Below are 20502 nucleotides of genomic sequence, written 5' to 3' on the forward strand. Positions count from 1 at the left end.
CACAATCGGTGGCTGACTAAATACTTTTTTGCCCCACTGTAATTTGCTGTAGCAGAGGTATTACAATTATTTCTGGACTAGGAAAAATAACAATTAGAAAACATCTATGTAAAGGTTCTTACCGTATAGTTTACAAAACAACAAGTACATGTGCATTGTATTAATTTGTAAATTTTTTGTGTATTTTTGATTTAGGGTCAATTGATTTTGGGTCAATTTCTGTTTTAGGAAATCTATTGTCTGGCTGAAGTTCCAATGAGGCACATGCAAAAGAATATACAAACACAAACACATAGGAACACATTTCAAGTCGTATTACAACAAACAGCATATAACTGTCACCAATAATAATAAAAAAGGGTCAGTTTTTTAAAAGGAACAAACAAGACACAGAGGTTAAACCTTTTTGAAAACACTGACAACCTTTTTCTATATATGAAACAACACCATGTAGTTCACAAAGTTGTTGTTATGTGGAGAAAAAAAGGATTAACAACTATGAAATTGATATCCCAGAATATTCTGTGCATATTTTGCATATTTCGGCCCCAAAGTGTAGCCTTGATTTGTTTTTTTGTATTTTTGGAGGGGCGGTGATGTGAGCTGTTTTTGTTTATTTTTTCCCTCTGGGAAAAACTGCAATCATCTGGGGGTTATCACTTTATTTTTCCATCATAAGGTCAAGGTATTAGTTTGTTCAGTGCTTTGATTTATACCTAAATGTTTGGAAAACCCATGACACACCCATCAGCCACAGCTGCACTTTCTATTTAGCCAGTGCTTGTATGCTACAGGATCCTTTGATGTGTATGCTGGCAAACATAAAAGCAGGCTGCAAAAGTAAAACTCAAAAGTAAGACTTTTGCAATGAGTGATTCTACTTCTGTGATCTTCACCCTTTACCATTACTGCTTTTTTCTATTATGAATATCATTGATATCTCCAGGTAGGTTACATCAGTGCATAGAAGGTTCTGTTATAAATGAATTAAAAGCATGGGCTCTCTTGGTAGTTGCTGAAAATAACATCTTGTGCATCACATGGTTAACTGCTGCTAATTCACTGACACCACCGTATATATTAAATCAGAATAGGTGGTGTTGTATAAATTAGTGCTATAAGTTGTAAATCACTTGCACTACATGCACAACATATTATCTAAGAGCGGGTGATTAAAGTGTTTCTCTGACTTTACAACATACAACAAACAAGTTTAACATAGCAGGGCTTTTTCAGTATAAGCTGGCTTGACAAAACCTAAAACTCCAGTTAGAGATGCATAATGCGTTATTACAACACTGGTTATCAGCTTTCCTTATTAAACCAGTCTTTGTGCTTCGGGATCTGTGCACGGTATTATGCAGAGTGCTCTCTGCCATTTATTTCTTCAGCATCACAGCTTCAAATTAGAGCTAAAACTTTGACCTTGATGTATTCAAACATTAGTGTGTTACCTGAGTACTGCCCCATGGCCTGAAATATCAAGATCAGGAAATCACATTAGGTTTTATTTATGGGGGGATCAAAGTGTTTTAATGTTACTGGGTTTTTTTTATGTTGCTGGGCTTTTTTTATGGTTTTTATTTTACTGTTCACCTCCTCACTGATAAGTAGCCTATAAACAGATTCCCCCCCCCCCCCCTTTTTTGTGTCCCTTTTTTGTGTAGATAAAATTCTCATTCAGCAGGTTGCAAGTATAACACTTATTCCATATCAGCAATGAGTCTGCATATCACCAGGAAAAGAATGAAAATTGAAATGAAAAAGAATTTAGCTGAAAAGCTTGTTCTGCAAAAGCCAAATCACACAAGAGAAGTAAATTTTAATGATGCAAGAGATTCTTCCTATACAGCTGTCAATACAACTTAGATTTTAGAGAAATACATGATCCTTGCACTGTTTCTAACATCAAAGCACTGTTTCTAACATCAAAGCTAGGTTTCTCCTCAGATGAATCCATCCGAAAGGAAGGTTACATCATAGCTGTTGTTGTGGTCAAAGTATTTCTACAAGGCGTTGTTTTTGAGAAAATACTTTTAGGAGTTACATAAGCTAAATGTTTAGAAAAACTGAATCAGTGAGGTACACCACCCATTAAATTCATTTCAGTGATTGGTGAAATAAAAACATATATGTACAAACATACAGTATAAATAATTTACATCAGTATCTTTTGTAAAGTCTTGCCTCCCCCCCTCTTCTTCCATCCATCGTATTTTCTTTTTTGATTTAACAATCTCATGTTAAAGGTATGAAACACAATAATCCATGAGAAAATGTGTCTGAAATTAAATCAGAGCATTTAATGAGTGAGAATTTAACCTCACATGACGATGATGGTGACCACATTCTCCAACTCAATGCCATAATTTCCTCTGGGAAAATGTAATCAAGATGTGGCAATGTATGAATTTATGACAAAGTGAAAGAAGGTGTGTTTATCTGCAGCTTAATCAGTATGCCGTCTCTTTAATGATGTTAGTGGAAAGGGTGTGGCTACTGGAGATGCTAATGGAGTGGCGGTTGAGGGGGTATGGTTGATTCCTGTTTGTGTGACGGCAGGGCATGCAGAAGTACCGCAACGTGGAGAAGAAGATCTGACGGTAGGTGGCTGATACCAGGTTGTACAAGACAGGGTTTATGGCCGAGCTGACGTAGAACAGGACATTGGTCAGCATGTAGAAATAGTGGTAGAAGTCATATAACTCACTGGAAGAAAACACAAGGGAGAAGTATAAGGAAATAGTTATATGTCCAATGTTTAAGTCTAAACATAAATATATTACTTTTAATGCTTTGCATAAAAAAGATACACAGGTGCAGTGTGACTTGTACAGCAAAGTTAGTGCATTTGAACAGCCTCCGGAGCACCACATGGTGTCGAGACTCATCCAAAACTGGAAAAAAAAAAAAATCTCAACTACATGTGGTACTTGTACTGCCGAAAAACAATAAAATCAATTAAAAAAAACATGGCAGTTTCAAAATACTAACTTTAATAACTGACATTCAAAATGCAATATCGACATAAAGATAGACTAGTATTGTTGCAGTCTTCATTATTTATTTTTTGCCTGACCCGTTTGGTTCTTTAGCCTTCAGAATTGATGTCTTAAGGCCAACAAAGATACCAAATGGATTTACTTTATCAAGTGGACCACCGGGGCCTTGCCTTGATTGACCTTTGTTGTTATTATTCATTTTATTTTATTTTATTTTATTTTCAGTTGTTACAGACGGGACAGACATGGCTAGGGTATAGGAAAACAATGGGGAGGGGGGGGGGGGCTCCCCTGTGTGGGTGTGTGTGGTATAGTGGGAAGAGAAGAGGAAGGCAGTCGGGGATGGCAGTCGGGGATGGGAGGAAAGGAAGGGAAGGGAAAGCAGCCCCTCCCTGGGGCCAGCTCCCCCACTGACCCCAATAGGCACCCCCACCATCTGGAACCCACCAAGGCCATCCAGACCGGGGCCCACGGCAGCAGCACCGCCAAGCTCCACAGACCCGGAGCAGCCCACCTGACCCCACCGCAGAGGAAACTGTATCCACCCCATCCCACATAGCAAGAAAGTCTGGCCCAGATCTGGTATCAAGCCGGCACTGCTGGCTGACTTCTGGCATGATAAGACGTATGTCATCCAAATATGGGCCAGGCCTGGCATAGATGGCACTGTCTATGTGATGGCATGCCATATCTGGCTCTATTGTGGTTTGGATTATGTGGTCCAGGCCCATAGAAAACAGATCTGGCCCAGATCTGGCATCAAGCTGGCACTCATGCCCAGCCAGCGGGTGGCTGTAGCTCAGGAGCTAAAGCACGTCACCTACTGATCGGAAGGTTAGTAGTTCGATCACTGGCTCCTCCAGTCTGCAAGTCAAGAGTCTGAATGTGTAACAATGTACACATAACCTCAGCGACACACCAACGAGGACCCAAGGCCCAGCTAGAGCCCCAGCATGGAGGCGGAGCACCCTGAGAACCCCAAGCCCCCACCTTACACCAGCCCTGCTGCATGCAGCCATGAGGAAAACGCCATCTAAGAGCCTCCAGAGCCCAGTTGCAGCAGATGGCCGCCCCTCCCTGAGCCTGGTTCTGCCGGAGGTTTCTTCCTGTTAAAAGGGAGGTTTTCCTTCCCACTGTCGCCAAAGTGCTTGCTCATAGGGGGTCATATGATTGTTGGGTTTTTCTCTGTATCTATTATCGTCCGATCTACTGTACAATATAAAGCGCCTTGAGGTGACTGTTTGGCGCTAGTAAAGTAAAAACCATGAGGTTTATATTTATTAGGTATGTGTGTTGTTGAATGAATGCCAAATGCTATCATTTTTCTGTTGAGTAAATTTACCTTACCTACAGGTATGAAGAAAGTTACCTTACCTCACCTTACCTTACCTTACCATGTGGACTGTATTCATTTCTTTAGTGACATCATCCAATTTGCCCAACAAGCACACTAAAGGGGAGGTTGGAATTTTACATTTCAGACACTTTGATAAGTCTTCACATATCCTGCGCCAAAACATCTGAACTGGTGGACAGAACCAAAGAGCGTGGATGTAATTGTCCGTGGATGTGTATTGCCTTGACAATGTTGCAGTCTTAAATACAATCTTTAGAACCTGATTACCCGCTGATTTACTGGGAATTTTAAGTTTTTGGTCTCTTACTCTTAATATCTTTAACTTGCAGACTTCAATTCATTAATTGTACTTACAGTGAAATTGTGATTTAAACAAATGACATAACAGAAAACGAGTAGTTTTGCAGTAAACAGTGCTAACTACTTTTCCTGAAAGTAGACTTAAATTCACCTCACCCCCCGCTATGTGCCAATTGTGAGGTGGGAACCTGTGACCACCAGGACTGTTAGGAGGTGGTCAGAGGAGGCAATAGTGGAACTACAGGGCTGTTTCGAGGTGACCGACTGGGAAACACTCTGCGAGCCTCACGCCGAGGACATCAATGGGCTTACTGAGTGTATCACAGACTACATAACTTTCTGCACCGACTCCATTGTTCCAGCTCAGACTGTTCATTGTTACCCAAATAACAAGCCGTGGGTGACTAAGGACATCAAAGCCCTCCTCAACAACAAGAAGAGGGCTTTCAAAGGGGGCAACAAAGAGGAGGTGAGGAAGATCCAGGTGTTACTAAAGGACAAGATCAGAGAGGCTAAGGACAATTACAGGAGGAAGCTGGAGTGGAAACTCCAGCAGAACAGCATGAGAGAGGTGTGGAGGGGCATGAAGACCATCACTGGATTCAGGCCAACCAACAGCAGGGGAGCTGAGGGAGGTGAGAATAGAGCCAACGAGTTGAATCTGTTTTTCAATAGATTCGACACCACAGTGTCTGCTCCCACCCCCACAACCTCACCTGTAGTCAGCCTGGAATCCAGAGCCACACCACTGTGCCAGCCTCTCTCTTCACATGGCGCTGTTGCCTCCTGTGAGATTCCTGACACCCCTCCCCCACCCATCACCTTCACTCAATACCAGGTTGAGATGCAAATGAGGAGACTTCACTCAGGCAAGTCTGCTGGACCAGACGGAGTGAGTCCCCTTGTCCTCAAGACCTGTGCCCCCCAGCTGTGTGGAGTCTTTCATAAACTGTTTATGCTGAGTCGGAGTCTGCAGAGGGTCCCGGTGATGTGGAAGACATCATGCCTCGTCCCTGTACCAAAGACGCCACGTCCCAGTGGCCCCCAGGATTACAGGCCCGTGGCACTGACCTCTCACATCATGAAGACCCTGGAAAGGCTCATCCTGGACCAGCTGCGACCCATAGTAAGACCACATCTGGATCCCCTTCAGTTCGCTTATCAGCCTTGTCTCGGAACTGAGGATGCCATCATCTACCTGCTCAATCGTGTCTACACCCATCTGGACCAGCCGGCGAGCACTGTGAGGGTCATGTTTTTTGACTTTTCCAGTGCTTTCAACACCATCAGGCCGACCCTCCTGGGTGATAAGTTAGCAGCGATGCAGGTGGATGCTTCTCTGGTGTCCTGGATTGTTGATTACCTGACAGGAAGACCACAATATGTACGTCTCCCACAGTGTGTGTCTGACAAGGTAATCAGCAACACAGGGGCACCACAGGGGACTGTCCTCTCCCCCTTCCTCTTCACCCTCTACACCACAGACTTCAGCCACTGCACAGAGACCTGCCATCTTCAGAAGTTTTCTGATGACTCTGCGGTGGTTGGATGCACCAGCAGGGATGATGAGACAGAGTACCGGGCTGTGGTTGACTCCTTTGTCACGTGGTGTGAGCAGAATCATCTGCAGCTCAACGTGGCAAAGACCAAGGAACTGATCGTGGACTTCAGGAAGACCAGGAAACACTTGACCCCTGTTTCAATCCAGGGGGTCAGTGTTGACATTGTGGAGGACTATAAATACCTTGGAGTACACATTGACAATAAACTGGACTGGGCTAAAAACACCACAGCACTTTACAGGAAGGGCCAGAGTCGTCTCTATTTTTTGAGGCGACTGAGGTCCTTCAACATATGCCGGAAAATGCTGAAGATTTTCTATGAGTCTGTTGTGGCCAGTGCGATCCTCTATGCTGTTGCATGCTGAGGGAGCAGGCTGAGGGTCGCAGATGCCAACAGACTCAATAAACTAATCCGTAAGGCCAGCAATGTTGTGGGGATGGAGCTGGACTCCCTCAAGGTGGTGTCGGAGAGGCGGATGCTGTCCAAGATAAAGACATTGTTGGATAACACCTCCCACCCACTCCATGACATGCTGGTCAGTCACAGGAGCACGTTCAGTGAGAGACTGAGATTACTGAAAAGCACCACTGAACGACACAGGAAATCATTCCTGCCTGTGGCCATCTCCCTGTACAACGCATCCACTTAACACACTGTTTGCTGCTATAACTACACATGTTTCTTTTTCAGCTATTTATTTATGAGTGACTTATGTATGTATGTATGTATATATATGTATATATTGTACTATTCTTAGTTAGTGTATTGTCTGTCTTGTCTTAATGTTGGTTTATAATGGAGCACTGTAACAAAAAATTATTTCCCCCAGGGATCAATAAAGTATTCTGATTCTGATTAAATAAAAACAGCTGCAAGGTGATGAACATTTATTTTAAACGTTATATTACAAAATTACAAAGATAATCATGACCATTAATATTTTGTAATGAAATGGTGTATTTTAAAGTTAACTAAGCTTCTTTAAATACAAAAATTACAAAAAATGGTGACATAGTAACGCAGGTTCTCTGAGTGGCGGGACTATATCACCGTACTACATATTTCATATGTATGTGTGGACTGATCTCGAACAGTATAACTCACATGGATTGTGTTTAAGACACACCACCTGTGGTGGCAGTGCAGTAATAGACACTTCTTTGGTAGACCAGACCTTAATAGGAATGTCTTTCTAAGCGACTTGTAGCTAGACTACATATTTCATATATAAGGGGACTTGAAAACGAGATTTACGAGATTCAGCTCATGTTACAGATTTACAGATTAAAGAAATAACACAATATATGCAAATCACTCAACAATAAATATCAAGGATTGAAAGAGGTGAGTAGAAATAAATATCAAGAAAACTGACAGCAACATTACCGAGTAAGAAAAGAGTGTATGCAAAAAGGATGTAACTATTGCAGTGTTTACAGTGTATGGAGGAGTTATACAGGGAGATGGCCACAGGCAGGAATGATTTCCTGTGCCGTTCAGTGGTGCTTTTTGGTAATCACAGTCTCTCACTGAATGTGCTATCCTGTGGCTAGCCAGCACGTCATGGAGTGGGCGGGAGGTACTATCCTACATTGTCTTTATCTTGGACAACATCCACCTCTCCGGGAAGGAGTCCACCACGATCCCCACAATATTACTGGCCTCTGTTGGCATCTGTGACCCTCAATCTGCTGCTCCAACATGCAACAGCATACAGGATAGCACTGGCCACAACAGAATAATATAAAATCCAGAGCATTGTCCAGATGTTGAAGGACCTCAGCCGCCTCAGAAAATGGAGAGGACTCTTGCCTTTCCTGTAAAGTGCAGTGATGTTTTTAACCCAGTCCAGTATACTCCAAAGAATTTATAGGTATTTATAGTTTGAGAGTCGCACACAGGCTACATTCACTACACTTAACTCCAAAACAACAACTGAAGGAATAGAAGAGGTTACACACTTGTACTGCTTATATACACTGCAAATCCAGCATGTCCAAATTAACACTGTCGGATTTGATTTCAACACTATTAAAGTGTCTATATGGGTCCACACCAGAGAGTGTTAATTTAACTCTTTTTGGAGAGTTGGTACGTTAACTCTGATTTAGTGTTAAACACCAAATCTGTCTGGAGTTGATAATTTAACACTTGGTGTTAAGAGTTTATATATTAACTCTCAAAGAGTATTTTAGTTTAACTACGTAAGAGTTATCTTCTAATTCATTCTAAAAAGTGGGAATTTTACTGTTCTGAACTTCTAGAAATTTCTTTTGGAAATAAACATTTACTAAAAAGACGCAATGGTTTTTGAAAAACATTTATTCTGAACTGTGCACCACAATTTCAAAACATTTTCTGAAAGATGTAACAGTATACATGTTCTCACTTTCATTAGAATTTTGTTTATCAAAAGGTCTGACATGGTAAATGCAAATAACAGCATTCTCATCACTTATTTCTTCAATACAATATGCATGTCCTTCATTCATCCCTTTGTGGAACTTCAACGCACTTCTGCTCTCCCCCATATTCCATCTTCACAAGCATATCCTGTGCGGAGATTGAATAAAAATTAGTTGACACTAATTAATGGCACAAATAATCCAGTAAACAATTGCAGCACAGTAAAAAAAAAAAAAAAGGAATCCTCTTTGAGCCATTACTTGTGTAAAGTATTTTCCCAAAAGACAAGGACACAGGCAACAGGTAATACTGAACTAAATGTGAAACCTCAACCTTTTTCATTTTTACCTAAACCGTGTGCACAAAACTCTGGAGGGATCTAAATGCTACCGTAGAATCCAGTCAGGACGTCTGCTACTGCTGTTTGCTCGTGTTTTTTTGTTTTTTTTTATGGGCGATCGTTTTCAGGCTTCAAGTAGCACCATTATACCAACATTTCACATTCTAGACATTGTTTTAGGTGTATTTGACCAAAAGTTTGACTGAAAATTCACATGCAAGCTTTTTTTCAAGGCTGTGGTATTTGCCCGCAAACAATACCTTTCAGCTAGCTAAAACAGAATATTATGCTATCACCGAGCAACATGGCTAATGCCTTTCACACAGCTTTGTCTCAACTCCAAAGAGCCACAGAAGTAAAAGCTCATAATAATAATTGAAACAATCTTTGAAAAAATGACTTACCAAGCATGGCAAACAACTCAAATATGTAGAGCAAAATGTTCTGAAACAGCTTCACTTCAGCTTCGATTGGAGCCGTGCTGGGGGCGGAGTCTGTGAATTTACTCTGTTGGTGTCATAGCCCCTGTAGGAGTTCAGAGTTAAGAGGTCAAGAGTTAATGTTTCCATTGTAACACCTCCAGATTTGAAATAGAAACACTCATTTTTAACACTCGATTTTAACTACTATCATTTTACACCTCGGAGTTACATTAAAAGAATGTGACTCTGCTTAGAGTAAAATTAACTCTACTTTTGCAAGGAGACTATTAACACCAAAACATTTAACACTTTTGAATTTGCTGTGTACCCATGGCAGCAATTAGTGTGTGTGTGTGTGTGTGTGTGTGTGTGTGTGTGTGTGTGTATGTGTGTGTATAGACACTTTTTCCTCTTAATAAATAATAATATAAAAGCTACATTTTGTATTTTTCTCTGTGTAACATAAAAAAGTAGTAAGGGGTCAAATACTTTTCACAGCACTGTGTTGCACTGAACCTATAATGCTGATTTTAATCCTTGTTGGTCCACTACCAGAAACCCTTCCAACATCATTATCAGATCAACTTTTGAGGAAATTTGTAATCTAGGCTGCCCGCCAGTCTACAGATTTATTAATGATGTCAAAGCCCCTGCACGAAAAAGGGAAGAAAAACAATTTCCTACAAACGCTAGAATGTCCAAGTGGTACAAACTTAATCTTCAGTTGGCTGGAAAAAACACAGTATTTCTGATTCCTGTCTGGATGGATAGCCACAGAGAGAGTGCTACTGCAAGTGGAAATTAATCCTAAATAAAAGGAGCATTTATATTTCATATGAAAAGCTGAATATCACACTCCTTTCACAAATATTGCACTACTGTGGTGCAACAAAAAATGCATAAATTCAGACATAATTACATATTTCAGAAAAAAAAATCAATTCAGAAAAAAAGTTTTTAATTTACAAGAACATTTTTTTTTGCGAGGGACAACAGGGACACCATTGAACATGACCTTTTTGTTAAATATGCACTCAGGTAATTCTGTATACAACGTTTATTTAAGGAAGGTTGACATGGACTATAAGTGAGTCTCTGACAGAATTTTGAATCTCTCAGGTTTATTTTACACTAGTTTCCTGAGTTTTTGTACAAAACCAAACATATTTACCAGCTTACTCAAGAAATACTTCCCTCTGCCTTCACTCACTTCTTCTTGTTGATTTACAGTCATTTACAGACAATCTGATGTTGGCTCTCTTACATTGAATGGCTTTGATGCATGCTCTTTAATAGTGTAGCCTTTAAGTGTTTGAAAAAATGTTTAACTTAAAGTTTATATTTCAAATACCAAAAATATTTTAGGTTTACGTTTCTACAAAAACCATCCCTGTTTATCATTTCAAGTGTCTTAACTTTTAATGACGTATACATATATTGTATATAGCATACACTTTAAATGCAAACATTATAACAACTTTGCTCATTCCAGAGGAGTTTAACATCATTATATACAAAAGAACCCTGCGGTGAAGGACTTTGTTAATATAAGGCAGAATGTTGACCTGCACTTTAAGTCCATAAAATTGTGTATGAAAGCAAATTGTATCAGATTCCATTAGCAATGTTGACAAATTAAATAACACAACCCTCTGACAGACAAGTTGCAACCATAGGGCAAAAGAAATGGAAAAGTCTTAATTTCTCCCCTTCTATGACTAGTATCCTTATGGTGATGTTTTCACTAATTTTGAAAAAGCATAGAAAACATTATGGAAACAAATATGATGCTCAACCAATACATAAATTTTTTTTCATTATCATTGTGCAAAAGGTTATTTTGCTAAAAAGCTGTATGCTTTTATGATTGCCTGTTCAAAGAGGCCAAGATGACATTCAAAGCTCGTTACCCAGCGTGTAAGGCTGACATCCAGCTGTGTCTTCTGTATATTCTAGTATTTCAAGTAAACACATTTTGACAGTAGATTCACTAGCTTTTGAAGACGAGCTTTCCCAGTGATACGCAACTGCAAACTGTTTCTGTTACTGTCAAGCTCTTAAAATTCTTCACACAGTCTCTGAAAAATTGATGTTTTGCTATAAATCTCATTATCCAAATATGAATGAGTGGTCCAATTTTTAGAATTCACCTAGATTAGTGGACGATGAAATGATGTTTCAGATAAAGTTTTTTGATGGGTAGAGTTCTTTGAGGCTTTGGTCGTGTTGCATAATAATGGGCTTTAAATACTCTGTCATTGGTGACTGAGTATGAGAACACAATGTTTATAAAGTTCAAGAGCAACAAAATCAAGCTCCAGAGCAAATCCTCTGGTACAAGTCACCAAATATTAAAGGTATGTTTGTGTTGACATCAGATCTATCCCATGTCCTCCCCACACACTTTTCTTGTCCAGGTAGACATAGTTAAAAAATATATTCTATTTAAAAAGCTTTCTTTAGACAAAGACCTGAAGACCAAAATAGTTCTGGCCAGATCTGAATGAGGGTGGGGGAGGTTCAATTTGTCATGTTGCAACGAGCTTAGCTTCTGTCTTGCTAGCTTGTGCTGCGCTCAGTGGATCTGCGCTCGACAGTGCAGCCTAGGCGGAGTAGTCGAACGCAGATCCACTGAGATCTCAACACAGACAGCATCGTCAGAAGAAAAGTTGATAAAAAAATTTAAAATTTTGTATTGTTCGATACATATTCATACCGAACCGAAAGCACTGTATCGAACGGTTCAATATCGATACGAGTATCGTTGCACCCCTAATGTATGTATATATATATATATATATATATATATATATATATATATATATATATATATATATATATATATATATATCTATACTTAACACCCAGCACGCCCCTGCGGGCGGTTTATCCTTCAAGCTTGGGTCCTCTACCAGAGGCCTGGGAGCTTGAGGGTCCTGCGCAGTATCTTAGCTGTTCCCAGGATTGCGCTCTTCTGGACAGAGATCTCCGATGTTGTTCCCGGGATCTGCTGGAGCCACTCGCCTAGCTTGGGAATCACCGCACCTAGTGCTCCGATTACCACTGGGACCACTGTTACCTTCACCCTCCACATCCTCTCGAGCTCTTCTCTGAGCCCTTGGTATTTCTCCAGCTTCTCGTGTTCCTTCTTCCTGATATTGCTGTCATTCGGAACCGCTACATCGATCACTACGGCCGTCTTCTTCTGTTTGTCTACCACCACTATGTCCGGTTGGTTAGCCACCACCATTTTGTCCGTCTGTATCTGGAAGTCCCACAGGATCTTACCTCGGTCATTCTCCACCACCCTTGGGGGCATCTCCCATTTTGACCTTGGGACTTCCAGGTTATACTCGGCACAGATGTTCCTGTACACTATGCCGGCCACTTGGTTATGGCGTTCCATGTATGCCTTGCCTGCTAACATCTTGCACCCTGCTGTTATGTGCTGGATTGTCTCTGGGGCATCTTTACACAGCCTGCACCTGGGGTCTTGCCTGGTGTGATAGACCCCAGCCTCTATGGATCTTGTACTCAGAGCTTGTTCTTGTGCTGCCATGATTAGTGCCTCTGTGCTGTCTTTCAGTCCAGCTTTGTCCAGCCACTGGTAGGATTTCTGGATATCAGCCACCTCCTCTATCTGCCAGTGGTACATACCATGCAGGGCCCTGTCCTTCCATGATGGTTCCTCGTCTTCCTCCTCTTTCTTGGGTTTCTGCTGCCTGAGGTATTCACTGAGCACTCGGTCAGTTGGGGCCATCTTCCCAATGTATTCTTGGATGTTCGCTGTCTCATCCTGGACTGTGGTGCTGACACTCACCAGTCCCCGGCCCACTTCCTTCCGCTTAGCGTATAGCCTCAGGGTGCTGGACTTGGGGTGAAACTCTCCATGCATGGTAAGGAGCTTTCTTGTCTTTATGTCAGTGGCTTCTATCTCCTCCTTTGGCCAGCCTATTACCCCAGCAGGGTACCTGATCACGGGCAGGGCGTAAGTGTTGATGGCCCGGATCTTGTTCTTACCGTTCAGCTGACTCCTCAGGACTTGCCTGACCCTCTGCAGGTACTTGGTGGTTGCAGCCTTTCTAGCGGCCTCTTCATGGTTCCCATTCGCCTGCGGGATCGATATTGAACCGTTCGATACAGTGCTTTTGGTTCGGTACGCATATGTATCAAACAATACAAAATTTGTCATTTATTTTATCAACTTTCCTTCTGACGATGCTGTCTGTGTTGAGCGCTCAGTGAATCTGCATTCGACTACTCCGCCTAGGCTGCACTGTCGAGCGCAGATCCACTGAGCGCTCAACACAGACAGCATCGTCATAAGGAAGAGCGCAGGGCAAGCTAGCGAGACAGAAGTGAAGCTCTCCTTGCAACATGGCAAATTTAACCTCCCCCACCCTCATTCAGATCTGGCATTTAGAATTATTTTGGTTTTCAAGTGACGTATGACCCTGAAGGTAAGCGCGTCATGGACTAAAGTAAAACAGTATGTTGGATGTGCCACGCAATGCTCAATTACATGGGTGGGAACTAGTGTGTTAGTGCAGTTAGCTCGTTAATGTGTTGGCCGTCTAGCCCCATGCACGAGGCGATCAGGGGTAGCTCATTAACGGAGATTTGCCGTGTTGTGGCGTTAAGGTCATTTCAATGAGATTAACGCTGACATCACTAGTGGGAACACAACAAATATGACTGCACATTTACGCCGACATCATCCTAGTGCAAAGACAAGTGGAAGCAGACAAAAACAACAAGCATGCATGCTACAAACTTTACCCGAGTCATTTAGACAGCCGTTAGCACATGATTCTCCTTATGGGGACCTGATATGTTTAATATCCTGCTGAGAATATAGCCCAGAAGAAGCGTATAGTATAGCTTTTATTTTGGAAAGAGCCATTTCTCTGTAATAAACTCTCTTGTCCAAAGATGAGGGATTCTTCAATCAGATACAGGGCTCGCAATATCGCTAGCCCGACGTCCTGGGGCTAGCGATTTTTCCAGTTGGGCTACCAAAATCTATCTCTGCCCTGCCCGTCGGGCTATTGTAGGAAGGAAAAATATATGTCAATGCTTTTGCATTCTTTCGGAAATGTAGCTGGGTAATTATGCCATTGGCATCGGTGAGCCACTGTCAATATGTGACATGTGACATATTGAAATCGCGTTTGAATTTGCGCTTGTTTTTTTGCTTTCACTTTGCAATCGCGCGAACTGTGTATAGAGAGCGACAGTACTGATTGGTGAGTGATGATAATTTGTGCACCAATTCCTCTGACATCGTCTTATTGATCGTTAGCTTACTACGCAAACATGACAAGTGAAATCTCCCGCAGCAACCTTAAACATGTGAGAGGTTGATCGCGCAGAGAATCGCTGAGCTTATGTGAGTGCGTGTGTAAAAGCAGCAGGATATATATTTTAGTTCTGCTGAGCCAAATAAGACAGGTCAGGGTGAAGAAGTGACAGCCAAAGAAAAGCTTACCACAAAACGGAGAAGTTATGACAAATCAGACTATAAGGCAAAAAGAAAGTGCAGCTTTATGGTTTCATGGACAAAATAATTTCTGTGGCTGCGATATGATGAGCTATATAACCAGGGGTGCACATAAGTGGTCCGCAGGTGCGCATTCGCTGTCAAAATAAAAAACACGCACAAGGGTTAGGGTTAAATTTAAAAACTGTATTTTTGAGTTAAAATATATATTAATAATTTTAAGAAATGACAAATTAAAAAGGCATGAACATTTTTTTTTGTATCGAAAAAATATCGAACCGTGACACCAAAGTATTGAACCGAACTGTGAATTTTGTGTATCGTTGCACCCCTAATAAAAAAAAAAACACCCAGCACGCCCCTGCGGGCGGTTTATCCTTCAAGCTCGGGTCCTCTACCAGAGGCCTGGGAGCTTGAGGGTCCTGCGCAGTATCTTAGCTGTTCCCAGGACTGCGCTCTTCTGGACAGAGATCTCCGATGTTGTTCCTGGGATCTGCTGGAGCCACTCGCCTAGCTTGGGAGTCACCGCACCTAGTGCTCCGATTACCACGGGGACCACCGTTACCTTCACCCTCCACATCCTCTCGAGCTCTTCTCTGAGCCCTTGGTATTTCTCCAGCTTCTCGTGTTCCTTCTTCCTGATATTGCTGTCATTCGGAACCGCTACATCGATCACTACGGCCATCTTCTTCTGTTTGTCTACCACCACTATGTCCGGTTGGTTAGCCACCACCATTTTGTCCGTCTGTATCTGGAAGTCCCACAGGATCTTAGCTCGGTCATTCTCCACCACCCTTGGGGGCATCTCCCATTTTGACCTTGGGACTTCCAGGTTATACTCGGCACAGATGTTCCTGTACACTATGCCGGCCACTTGGTTATGGCGTTCCATGTATGCCTTGCCTGCTAGCATCTTGCACCCTGCTGTTATGTGCTGGATTGTCTCTGGGGCATCTTTACACAGCCTGCACCTGGGGTCTTGCCTGGTGTGATAGACCCCAGCCTCTATGGATCTTGTGCTCAGAGCTTGTTCTTGTGCTGCCATGATTAGTGCCTCTGTGCTGTCTTTCAGTCCAGCTTTGTCCAGCCACTGGTAGGATTTCTGGATATCAGCCACCTCCTCTATCTGCCGGTGGTACATACCGTGCAGGGGCCTGTCCTTCCATGATGGTTCCTCGTCTCCCTCCTCTTTCTTGGGTTTCTGCTGCCTGAGGTATTCACTGAGCACTCGGTCAGTTGGGGCCATCTTCCTAATGTATTCTTGGATGTTCGTTGTCTCATCCTGGACTGTGGTGCTGACACTCACCAGTCCCCGGCCCCCTTCCTTCCGCTTAGCGTACAGCCTCAGGGTGCTGGATTTGGGGTGAAACCCACCATGCATGGTAAGGAGCTTTCTTGTCTTTATGTCAGTGGCTTCTATCTCCTCCTTTGGCCAGCCTATTACCCCAGCAGGGTACCTGATCACGGGCAGGGCGTACGTGTTGATGGCCCGGATCTTGTTCTTACCATTCAGCTGACTCCTCAGGACTTGCCTGACCCTCTGCAGGTACTTGGTGGTTGCAGCTTTTCTAGCGGCCTCTTCATGGTTCCCATTCGCCTGTGGGATCCCCAAGTACTTGTAACTGTCCTCTATGTCTGCAATGTTGCCTTCTGGTAGTTCAATCCCCTCAGTTCTGACTACCTTCCCTCTCTTTGTTACCATCCGACTACACTTCTCCAGTCCGAACGACATTCCAATGTCATTGCTGTATAGCCTGGTAGTGTGGATCAGTGAATCGATGTCTCGTTCACTCTTGGCATACAGCTTGATGTCATCCATGTACAGGAGGTGGCTGACAACTGCTCCGTTCTGTAGTCGGTATCCGTAGCCAGTCTTGTTAATGATCTCACTGAGGGGGTTCAGGCCTATGCAGAACAGCAGTGGGGACAGAGCATCTCCTTGGTAGATCCCGCACTTGATGGTGACTTGTGCTATGGGCTTGGAGTTGGCCTCTAGTGTTGTACGCCACATCCCCATTGAGTTCCTGATGAAGGCTCTTAGGGTCCCATTGATCTTGTACAATTCTAGGCATTCCAGTATCCAGCTGTGGGGCATTGAGTCATAGGCCTTCTTGTAATCAATCCAGGCAGTGCACAGGTTGGTCAGTCTGGTCTTGCAGTCTCGGCTGATTGTTCTGTCTACCAGTAGCTGGTGTTTTGCGCCTCTGGTATTCTTGCCAATTCCTTTCTGTGTCCCGCTCATGTATTGACCCATGTGCCTGTTCATCTTAGCCGATATGATGCCTGACAGGAGCTTCCATGTAGTACTGAGGCAGGTTATTGGTCGGTAGTTGGAGGGGACCGGTCCCTTCTTGGGGTCCTTGGGGATCAGGACCGTCCGGCCTTCAGTTAGCCATTCCGGGTGTCTCTCGTTAACTAGCAGCTGGTTCATTTGTGCTGCCAGACGCTCGTGGAGTGCAGTCAGCTTCTTCAGCCAGTAGGCGTGAACCATGTCGGGCCCTGGTGCTGTCCAACTCTTCATACTGGAGACCCTTTCTTGGATATCTGCCACTGTGATGGTTACTGGACCCTGTTCAGGGAGGTCGCTGTGGTCAGCCCTCAGATCCTCTAGCCACTGAGCATTGCCGTTATGGGTTGCATCCTTCTCCCATATGCTCTTCCAGTATTGCTCCGTCTCCAGCCTTGGTGGTGCTGTTCTCTTATTGTTCCCTTGCCACTGAGAGTACACCTTTGCTGGTTCTGTGGAGAACAGCTGGTTTATTCTCCTGCCTTCTATCTCTCTGGTGTACCTCCTCAAGCGGCTGGCCAAGGCTGTGAGTCTTTGCTTGGGAGTTTCCAAGGCCTCAGGTATGGACAGCTTGCTGTATTTCTTAGGCACCTTATTTGTCGCACCTTTCTGCAACTCCGTTAGTTGGCTAACCTCCCTCCGTGCTACTTTGATCTTGCCCTCTAGCCTCCTTCTCCATGGAGGGTACTGCCCCTTGTCGCTGTTCAACTTGTAGCCAAGCATCTCACTGATCACTGTTGCCGTATTGTAGATCAGCTTGTTAGTGTCGGTAATCGTGGTTGTAGGTATTGTCCGTAGTGCTGCATTAACATCATCTAGCAGACCTTCTGAGGGAACTTCATGTAATCTTGGTAACCGGCTACGCGGGATCCAGGTTTCAAGCTTGGCCATGATCCTATTTTTCAGGTCAGTTCCTCTCGCACTCAACGATCCTTCTCCTATCGCACTTGGGGCTATGTACCCAATCTCGGGTGGGGGTGATGATATCTCCCCCCTGACCTGGCGTCCTGACTCCTCCTTGCCGTATGTATGTATGTATGTATATATATATATATATATATATATATTCAAATAATTTGTGTACACAAGCAATAGACATATGCTTTCAACTGTGTAATTTAAGTGATCTAGGTAGCTCTGTTTTGGAAGTTCAGTTAATGTTAGCAATTTCTTTGGGAGTTTATATGTGCTTTGTGTCTGGGGCCCCCGTATATAAATAAAACCATGGTTTTTTTTACATTAGTAATTCCTATTGTGCATAATTTTATATTGTTTTTGATAATAAATTAATTAAAGCAACAAAACAACCTGAAAAGCCGGTTGGGAGCTGAAAGACCTGGCTCTTTTTAGTGAGCCGAGCCGGCTCTTTTTAGAGAACCGGCTCTTTTGGTTCAGCTCACTAAAAAGAGCTTGAATTCCCATCACTACTCTCAATAATACCTCCCCTGGAGGCATAGCGTAGGCACACCAAACAGATCACACCACTCTAGTGTTGACACTTATTTTAACCTTCATTTTATGTTCATTTCATGTTAAACAATTTTGTGTTCTCAGTCAAAAATGGCCATTACATTAAGACTCATGATACAAACTATAAATATATATTATCATTAGTTGTTGTGTTAGATTTTTTTCTTCAACCTAAAGCCTTGTTCTTCTTCTATTTGTTATTTATGGCCTGTAAGTTTCATTGATCTGAGGTTATATGCCTTGAATTAGAATTCTAAAAAACATCATATCTGGAATATTTTGTCTCTAGGAAATAATCAGATGAAACATAATAGAAAGTTACCAAGAACATTTGATTTCAATCCATTTAAAAATGTTTATACAGTCAAATAAAGTAACACCTGTTGTCTTCCCAGTCAAAAGTGACTGGGAACATTTTATTAATGAACAAAAGAAATTATCACAAAATTACATTTGTGTCAGAGACAGCTCACGTTATCTTATGCTTGGCTCTTTTCAGGAACACCATCTGCAGGTTTATCCATATAAACCTGCGTGTTCCAGGCATAACATTCTGGTATCATGGTTGCCCATATCTTTATGTCATATTTAAACTGGTTGCTTGGCATATACTATTTGAAAGGAGAGTGCTTCCTACAAACAGAGAAATGGTCATTAACTGTGACGTTTCGACTTTGGATATATATGAGTGGCTGGCGCTCCACACACTTCTCCCAGACTTCTCTGATCACTGCCATTTGTCTTGTTGACGGCGACCTGGTCGTGTATCATGATTGTCAAAGCGAATCACCCATAACAACATGTTAAACTTCTTGAATGACATGGTGGCCTGAAAAATTGTCTGACCATACTCTACATCCCATAAACTGCTGGTAGAATCCATTCTGGATCTGTGCACACCACTCAAAATCAAAAGACTCATGTATGCTTTCACATCATTCTGGATTATTTCCTTTCAAATGTCTTTGTAAGTTTGTTTTTTCCCTTCCAGGTTGGTTACGTTTACCACTGTGGTTTTGATGGACTGTCATAAACAACTCAAAGCAGGATTTGTCATCAGTCCAGGATGCGGCATATTTTCTAGGTCCTGAGACATTTTCAGCTGAAAGCCTAACTTGATTCTCAGGTGGGGATCATTTCCAATTCTTTGATTTAATTGTGACCATTATCACTGAATTCCTCCTCATCAGTCATTTCTTGGTCTGTGCCATCTTCCGCTCCTGACACTTCCTCCTCTAATCCATCCTCACTGTGAGTTTCCTGGTCTCTGTCTTCCTCATTAGTGTGTTGATCAAATATGTAATCAAGAGCCTCACTTAGGATCTATCGACATGCCACGATGCCATCACACAGTTGTGAGCAAGGCATCAAAAAAGCATTAAACACTACAGCTAGAAAAAAAGTTCAACGCTACTGAAACAATGTAGCCACTAAATCGGCCAAATTTGACCAAAACACAACATAACATTTAAAGATTACATTTTTATTTTAAAGTATGAGTAAAGAGTTCATTTCACTTTTTTAAACATGCATTACATGACTTACCATTTGATTTAATTTCTTACAAAAAGAAATACAGTGAACAATATTGATATACATATATGTCATGACCACATCGTTCAGTAACAAAGACAACTGAATATGATTGGAAACCTGGAAATGAAACAGAAAGGCAAGACATATGTTTTGATTGCATGTTGGGGAGAGGGCATGGATGTGGCCAGGGGGTTATTCCCTGCAATATTCTGAGCAGACAGACACTTCATTTCCTGCAGTCTGGTGATTATTTTATACACCAGTGCACATTCATTTCTTGGCGTAGTTTTATTTATTTATGCAAAGGAAAATACAAAAT

General features: G+C 42.4%; 1 protein-coding gene across 1 annotated transcript in view; it reads right to left on the bottom strand.

Moving 5' to 3' along the window:
- Positions 1-2453: 2453 nt before the first annotated feature.
- The window catches only part of ntsr1 (neurotensin receptor 1 (high affinity)), a 90704-nt gene continuing 72655 nt past the window's right edge, over positions 2454-20502 (bottom strand). The window contains exon 4 of the mRNA XM_085345120.1: positions 2454-2709. Within this exon, the coding sequence (XP_085201246.1) occupies positions 2454-2709 (256 nt within the window). The remainder of the gene's footprint in view (positions 2710-20502) is intronic.

Source organism: Diplotaxodon limnothrissa, linkage group LG20 (genome assembly GCF_057381915.1).
Source record: "Diplotaxodon limnothrissa isolate DT_005_m linkage group LG20, D_limnothrissa_male_GT1.1, whole genome shotgun sequence".
Taxonomy (NCBI): domain Eukaryota; kingdom Metazoa; phylum Chordata; class Actinopteri; order Cichliformes; family Cichlidae; genus Diplotaxodon; species Diplotaxodon limnothrissa.